The sequence below is a fragment of the Quercus lobata genome, chromosome 6, assembly GCF_001633185.2.
Source record: "Quercus lobata isolate SW786 chromosome 6, ValleyOak3.0 Primary Assembly, whole genome shotgun sequence".
In the NCBI taxonomy this organism is placed as follows: Eukaryota; Viridiplantae; Streptophyta; class Magnoliopsida; order Fagales; family Fagaceae; genus Quercus; species Quercus lobata.
In genome coordinates, this window is record NC_044909.1 from 25832599 (window position 1) to 25841203 (window position 8605).

An 8605-nucleotide genomic window follows, 5' to 3' on the forward strand; every position below is an offset into this window, starting at 1 on the left:
GAGATGGAGCCAATAAAGGTTGAGTTGGGCTTTCAATCAATGTTAGCGGTGTCTAGTGAAGGAAGACGAGGAGGCCTGGCATTGCTATGGAAATCCGGGGTGGTCATTGATACAAACACCTACTCCCCACACCACATTGACGCACAGGTTCTCCCTCCCTCTGGCCAACCGTGGAGGCTAACGGGTATCTACGGCTATCTCGATGAACAGCAAAAACCAGAGACATAGAGGCTTCTTCATCACTTATATAGTCGGTCAACACTTCCATGGGTGTGCTTGGGAGATTTTAACGAGATTTTGAGCTCGGATGAGAAAAATGGTGGACAGCCAAAGCCATTGCCTCCCATGCTAGAATTCTGACGTACCCTACTATTTTGTGGACTGATTGATCTTGGGTATAGTGGATACAGGTATACTTGGCGGAATGGGTGAGATGAGGAGGCATTTGTGGAGGAGAGGTTGGATAGAGTGTGTGCAACGATCACTTGGTCAGAGTTGCACCCGAGGGCAAAGGTGTTTCATTTGACAACCACGTATTCCGATCATGATCTGGTACTGTTGGATACAACACCGGTCTCTACTCCTACTCCTCGACATCGACACAAACTCCACAGGTTTGAAGAGAAGTGGGCATCTCACCCGGAGTGTGAGCAAGTGATCTGAACCTCATGGACCCAATCTCTACCCTTGGGCAGCCCCATGAACCGTTTATTTGAGAAAATCAAGAAATGCCGATTAGACCTGGTGGCTTGGAGTCAAGTAGCTTTTGGTAACACATGGCATAGGCTCAATGAAAAGAAGCAGGAGCTGGAGGAATTGGTTGAGCATGGATATGGGCAGAACCTACACCGCATCATTGAGTTGAGAAGGGAGATTAATACCCTGCTGCACCATGAAGAGGTGCACTGGAGACAGCGCTCGAGATCATTATGGCTCAAAGCAGGGGATAAGAATACTCAGTTCTTCCACCGTAGGGCAAGTCAAAGACATTTGAAAAACACGATAGAAGGGCTACAAGACAGGGAGGGGATATGGCAGACAGACTTAAACAGAGTTAGTGACATTGCCGAGGAATACTATACTGAACTTTTTACCACTTCCCACCCTAGTGGCATGGAACAGGTCCTGGAAGTAGTAGACAAAGTAGTCACTGAGGATATGGCAAACCATATGACTCAACCGTACACTGAGGAAGAGGTAAGAGTGGCTCTGTTCAGTATGCACCCATCAAAATCACCTAGACCAGATGGTATGTCTCCTTTTTTTTTTTCCAAAAATATTGGCATATTGTAGGGCATGATGTAACTCTTGCTGTATTATCTGTTCTGCACTCTGGTAGGCCCTTGAAGAAAATGAACTTCACACATATTGTCCTCATTTCCAAAAAAAATGACCCACAGTCTATCACAAATACCGCCCCATAAGCTTGAGCAATGTTGTCTCACGGGTTGTATCCAAAGTACTAGCTAACAGAATAAAACCCATATTACCTAATGTTATTTCTGATGCCCAAAGCGCTTTTATTCCTGACAGACTCATTTCAGATAATACTACTGTGGCTTTTGAGATGCTTCATAGGATGAGAAATAGGAGGAAAGGGAAGACCGGTCACATGGCGGTCAAGCTAGACATAAGCAAAGCCTATGATAGAGTGGAGTGGGAATTCCTCCGGAAGATCATGATGAAGATTGGGCTGCCTGAACAATGGGTAAACTTGGCTATGGAAACGGTACGAACAGCCTCATATTCTATACTCATCAATGGGGAACCAATGGGCTTTATCACACCAACTAGAGGCATTAAACAAGGTGACCCATTATCTCCATACCTCTTCCTACTTTGTGCTGAGGGGCTGTCCTCCTTGATTCGGAAAGCAGCAGACACCAATCGGTTGAAGGGCATTTATTCTTGTCGAGGTGGGGTACGTATTTCTCACCTCTTATTTGCGGATGATAGCCTACTATTTTGTGAAGCGAAGAGTGGGGAATGCCGCCAACTACTTGATATCCTTACACAATATGAGAAGGCCTCGGGGCAGGCCATAAATAGAGCCAAAACCACACTCTTTTTCAGCCAAAATACAAGCCATAGGCAAAAAGAAGAGATACGGAACTTGATGGGGGCACAAGTCATGAATAATTGTAAAAGGTATCTTGGGTTGCCCATGGTTAGGGGTAAATCAAAGGTTGACACGTTTAAGGAGGTCCAAGAGAGGATAACAAAAAAGGTGATGGGGTGGAAGGAAAAAATCATATCAAAGGCGGGTAGGGAGATTTTGATCAAGTCAGTGGCCCAAGCAATTCCCACATACTCCATGAGCATTTTCAAATTTCCTGGAAAGGTGTGTGATGGTGTTAACTCAATTTTGGCCAAATATTGGTGGGGACAAACTAGGAGTGAGAAGAAGATTCATTGGATTAATTGGGAAAAAATGTGCACACCCAAAAAGAAGGGAGGTATGGGGTTTAGAGATTTTCATGCTTTTAACCTTGCTATGCTAGCAAAGCAAGCTTGGCGACTTGTCACCAGAACACATTCCCTATTCTATCGAGTGTACAAAGCCAGATATTTCCCTAGGTGCTCTTTCATAGAGGTAGAGTTAGGCCACAATCCATCATTTGTTTGGCGGAGCTTACTTGCTGCAAAGGACTTAATTAGGGAAGGCTCTATATGGAGGATAGGGAATGGGCAGAGTATAGCAGTTAGTGACAAAAATTGGCTGTCCCACCCGCTTGTGTTTAAGCCAGGAGCAAACACCAACCTAAAAGTAGGTGACCTCATCCACCACGAAACCATGCAATGGAACCGACCTCTGATACAAGCCACCTTCATGCAATCCACGCAAAACACCATCCTGCGCACCCAGCTCAACAACACACATGCCCAAGATAAACTTTGCTAGAAAGAAAATAAAGCACAACAGTTCACGGTCAAAACAGCCTACCAAGTGGCACTCCGTATGCGCCGTGACTCAGGGGCTAAGCACTCAAGTGCAAGGGATGAAAAGAGGTTCTGGAGCAAGATTTGGAAGTTGAATGTACCACCTAAAGTGCGGAATTTCGTTTGGAGAGCATGCAAAGACATACTCCCTACCCGAGCAAACCTTTACCGGAGGAAAGTTCCAATAGATCTGTTGTGCTCAATTTGCGGACTGACAGATGAAACGGTCGGGCATGCACTTCGGGAATGTCCTCTAGCCAGAAACGTGTGGGCAATGGCACGTGGGAGATTGCAGAAGTGTGTGGCGACTGCACAAAGTATCTTCCTATTAGTTCGTGACCTAGAAGAGAAGTTCACGGGGGAGGAGTTGGAAGCATGGGCAACGGTGGCATGAGCCATTTGGAACGCCAGGAACAGATATTGCTTTGAAGACAAGCAGACCCAACCAGTGGACATCCTACAGGGTGCTATGAATCTTTTGCAGGATTACCAGAGGCTAAGTCGGCACATGGCAGAACCAAGCTGAACATGGGGAGGGACAACACGCTCTGCACCTGAAGGGACAGTGCACTATACGTGTTTTTCTCTTTTCAATTGTACTTTTTTCAAACCCAACGGCTATAGTTAGGCCTTAGGGTACTGTATACTTAATTGGGGTCAAAACCCAATGTTTATATTAATAAAAGTCCTATCTTCACAGTCCAAAAAAAAAAAAAAAAAAAGTAACAATGACCTACATCATTTGAACTGTATTCTTTTCAATTCGCACACATTTGCTTATTAAATTTACTATCAATAATCATTTTCAAAAAAAAAGTTTGGACTAAACAAAAATAATTTTATTTAAAAAAAAACGATAATGACGTGGCAAGCTCTGGAGAGGTCAATAAAAAGTTAAAGACTTCAGTTTCAAACTCACATTCATATATCAAAAACTAGTTAATGTGTTTTAGTTTTATGACACATATAAGTTGAAATTTTATTGTATCTAAAATAAATAAATAACAAACTTCTATCCTATCAAAAAATAAATAAATAACAAACTTCCAAAATAATTTCTAAAATTGTTTCCAATTTCCATCATAATAACTTCTTGAAACAATTTAGCAAATATATTTTATTCTCTTTACATTCTATTTTTCTCTCTAAATTTTTAAAACAAAATTATATTTTTGTTCTTAAAATCCAAAATGTCAATCATTTTTGTTATTTTTTCCATTTTCACTAAGCTTTTGCCATCGTAATTTACTAAAGATAATACAACCAAAACTTTATATTTTAGGGAGTATCATTTATTTAATGTCTTTTTCTTTTCTTTTCTTTTCACGAAAATAATATAGTTTATTTTTTTTTGCTAGGTGATTGCGGGGGCTAGAACCCCCGAGCAACAGGTCACAAGGGTACCTGGGTGCCAATGGCATATTGTTTATTTTTTACTTTTGGGGTTCAAGTCCCTTCCCGTTTAAATATCTAACGCTTAAAAATTAACCACCACAACATAATTAATTCCTCACTTTTTCACACATTCATGCATCAACAGTTCAACACTCGCATAATTTTCTCCTCTCTTTCTCAACCCTTATCAACAAGCTCCTTAGAAAAACCACCATCCATGCACCAACTGAGTTTGCTCTCCTGTGAGTTGAAGTCGTGGTAGGAGCCCATTGTCGTTTTGTTTGTGGAGGTGATTTCATGTGCAAGTGTGGGGTTAACGATGAGACCCAAATCTAGAAGTTTCCCAAAATTTTTGGTTTGAGTTATGAATCCCAATTCATTTTTCTACTTAATAGTTAATATCACAAAACTCATGGCTTAAAAGTTATGCAAAAACAACAATTAAAGGGAAAAAAATTAAAGATTGAAATTTTGAGTAGGGAATAAGCTTAAGATTGGTAAAAAATCAAATGGGTTTGTTGCAAAAGCTTCGAAAACTTTTGTAGAAACAACAAAGAATAAAAAAATTAAAAAAAAAAAAAAAAAACTTTGATCGTTAAAAACTGATTAAAGACTTTCTCTTTTTTGCTTAAAATCACAAACTCATATCTCAAAAAATTTACAAAAATAAAATAGAAAGAGCAACAAATTAAAGTGGTTGAGATTCTAAGTTTGGGACTAAAGGGAGAGCGCAGGTTGGTTAAGTGAGTTTGTGATTGTGTTGCTGGTAACAGTTCCCAAACTTTGGTGAAGTCTCTGGAACTAATTCCGACCAATCCTTGCCATTTACTACTAAAGGCATTGGTGTAAGGGTTGTGAGTGTTGAATTATTGATGCCTAAAGGTATGAAAAAGTGAGGAATTAATTATGTTGTGATGGTTAATTTTTAAGCATTAGATTTTTTTGCCACATGTTCTTCATTAGTGTAAAAAATGGAGAGAATGGGAGATATTTAAACTAGATGGGAGCTGGACCCCTACTTCTATCCCTAAAAACTTAACAAGAGTGAACAGAAAAAGGAAAAGTATTTTAAATTTTTAGAATACATGTATCAATAAGAACACAAAAAACGAATGGCGCTTTACAGGGTTTTACAGAGAACTAGAAACTGCAAGGAGGAGTGAAGCTTAGGACAATCTTCGTAGTTTAGCCTGCAGTTAGAATACACCATGGATTTGTGCAGGGGATTTCAATGAATTGGTCAAACAGAAAGAGAAACTTGGAGGTGCAACATGTAATCAGAATCAGATGCAGCTTTTCAGGGATGTCTTAGATGAATGTGGATTTATGGATCTTGGTTTTGTTGGCCCTCGTTTCACCTGGAGTAAACACTTTGAAGATGGATGCTCAAAGTGTTCACTCCTATAATGGATCTCTTTGCCTAATTCCCCTCGTTTCACCTGGAGTAAACACTTTGTAGGAGATAATGCTTGGTTTCAAAAATTTCCAAGGTCACGTGTTCACCATCTTCACTGTGATACCAATGATTGTTCACCTTTTCTCATAAATCTTTTGATTTTGGAACCTCCCCCATCGAAAAATAATTTCAAATTTGAAAAGATGTGGTTGTCAGATGGAAGGTGTGGTGAAATAGTGGAAGCATCGTGGTGTAGCTCGCATTATGGAGAAGGGGACAATACAATCTTAAAGAAGGTTGAGAGATGTGGGAAAGATCTAAATTGGAGGAATCAAAATATTTTTGGGAATGTCAAACTGGAATTAATGAGAAAGAGAAAATTACTGATTCAAGCCAAAAGGGAAGCAATGATCAATGGAAACAACTCACGGGTAAGGAAGCTTAAGATTGAAATTAATATTTTACTTGATAGAGAAGCACAGATGTGGAGCCAGCGTTCTCGTGTACTTTGGTTGGCTCATGGTGACAGCAACACAAGATATTTTCACATGAAAGCAACTCAAAGATACTGAAAAAAATTGATTGGAGGAATAAGGGATACAACTGAGACTTGGCAAACTCAACCCGAGGACATCACTATTGTTTTTCTACAATACTACCAGGCTTTTTTTTTTTTTTTTTTTTCTTCTAATCCAACAGACCAAAGCACAACTCTAGACCAAGTCCCATAGGTCATAACAAAGGAGATGGAGCAATTGTTAACAGGTGACTTCCTAGAACATGAGGTAACTATGGCATTAAAACAAATGGCCCCACTCAAAGTGCTTGGTCCAGATGGGATGCCTTCGTTGTTTTATCAACATTTTTGGTAGATGGTAGATCATGATATGATTAGATCAATTTTCTCTTGGCTAAATACAGGTACATATCCCCATCCTATTAATCATACCTTTGTTATTCTTATTCCAAAAACAAAAAATCCTGAGCATGTTACTAAGTATCGCCCCATTAGTTTGTGTAATGTGCTTTACAAGATTTTTTCTAAAGTCCTAGCAAACAAGTTAAGAAAGGTGTTGCCAAAAATTATTACTAAACATTAGTCTGCTTTTGCAAAAGATCGCCTTATCTCTGATAATATTTTGATTGCTTTTGAGACCTTGCATTGCATGAAAAATTATGATCATGGCGATAGTGGGTTTATGACCTTTAAACTTGATATGAGCAAAACATACGATTGGGTGGAATGGTCTTTCCTAGAGAACCTCATGAGGAAGATGGGTTTAAAGAAAGACGATTGGTCTAATAATGGTTTGTGTGAAGCCAATATCATATTCCATTTTAATAAACGACGAGCCTAAGGAACTTATTACTCCTACAAGGGGAATTAGGCAAAGAGATCCATTATCTCCTTTTTTTTTTTACTCGGTATTGAAGGTTTGCATGGGCTCATTAACAATGCAAAAAGTAGGGGCGACATCAAAGGTTTCTCTCTTTGCAAAAGAGGCCCTACCCTAACCCATATGTTATTTGTAGATGATAATCTTCTATTTTGCAGGGCTACTTCTGAAGAATGTGCAAAGGTGCTAAATATTTTGGAGGCTTATGAACAAGCTTTAGGTCAGAAGGTTAACAAAAATAAGACGGCCATTTTTTTCAGCAAGTCTACATCAGAAACTACCAAACAAGCCATTCAAGCTACTATGGGACATCAGAAAATCACACAATATGAGTACCTTGGCCTTCCATCCTTGATTGGTAGGGGGAAAAAGGAGAGTTTTAGTTACATAAAAGAAAAAGTGTGGTGGAAGTTACAGGGTTGGGAAGGGAAGCTTTTGTCTCAAGCAAGCTGTGAAGTTCTTTTAAAAGCTATCATCTAGGCAATACCAACTCTCACCATAGGATGCTTCAAGTTACCGCTTGGATTATGCAATGATATTGAAGCCATGATAAATAAAAATAAAAATAAAAAGTTTTGGGGCCAACATGGAGACCAAAGGAAAAATCACTAGCTAAAAATGGGATGAGTTAACTAAATCCAAAATAGTGGGAGGTATGGGGTTTTGTGATTTAGCTCTCATCAATGACTCTTTGTTGGCCAAACAATCCTAGAGATTGCTCAAAAATACAAATTCCCTTTTCTACAAGGTGTTCAAAGCATGTTTTTTTTTTTTCCAGACTGCTCAATTTTGGAAACGAAGGACTCTAGGTCGGACTCCTATGCTTGGAAAAGCATTCTAAAGGGTTGGGATGTATTATTGAGAGGTTCTCAATGGTGGATTGGAGATGGGAAGTTTGTGAAGATTTGGCAGAATCACTGGTTGCCAAGAAAACATCCACCCTTGGTGTTATCACCTATAGTTCCATCAATGGAGGATGCTACAGTTGATATTATGATAGAGGCAGAAACAAGGCAACGGAGCCATGATCTGATTGATGGGATATTTGCACCACAAGAAGCTAAGTTAATTATAACAATCCCTCTAGCACGGATTGAATCAGATAATATAGTGTTTTGGTTGCTTGCAAAGGATGGGAAATATACCCGCAAGTCTGGTTATCATTTTTTGAAGGAAGAGGCAGATTTAGAGCAACATGAGGATCGGAGCTCTAGGATAAGCAGCTATGGAAGGGGATTTGGTCTTTGCACGTACCCAACAAGGTGAAGAATTTTATTTGGAGGGCATCCCGAAATTTGTTGCCTACGAAAGTGAATTTAGTTCGACGAATAGTAATTTCTTATCCTACTTGTGAGAGATGCCATGACACACCAAAACAGGTTCTCCACGCTCTTTGGTTATGCCCTGAGCTCAATACTATATGGTCTGATATGCAATTATGGGCTTTTCGAATGACCACTCAATTTCTGGATTTCAA

At 39.6% G+C, this 8605-nt stretch overlaps 1 protein-coding gene across 1 annotated transcript; it reads left to right on the plus strand.

Moving 5' to 3' along the window:
* The first annotated feature begins 699 nt into the window (after window positions 1-699).
* LOC115950039 lies at window positions 700-8394 on the plus strand. Its single transcript, XM_031067291.1, has 5 exons — window positions 700-1249; window positions 1545-2341; window positions 5109-5217; window positions 5558-5698; window positions 7907-8394. The coding sequence occupies exons 1-5, from the start codon at window positions 700-702 to the stop codon at window positions 8392-8394; spliced, it is 2085 nt and encodes a 694-aa protein (XP_030923151.1).
* The last annotated feature ends 211 nt before the right edge of the window (window positions 8395-8605 follow it).

Coding starts and splice junctions, on each gene's coding strand:
- LOC115950039 (XM_031067291.1), top strand. CDS start 700: ATGAACCGTTTATTTGAGAAAATCAAGAAATGCCGATTAGACCTGGTG. Junction 1,250..1,544: donor AAAATCACCTAGACCAGATG/GTATGTCTCCTT, acceptor GACTCATTTCAG/ATAATACTACTGTGGCTTTT. Junction 5,218..5,557: donor TGAATTATTGATGCCTAAAG/GTATGAAAAAGT, acceptor GGATTTGTGCAG/GGGATTTCAATGAATTGGTC.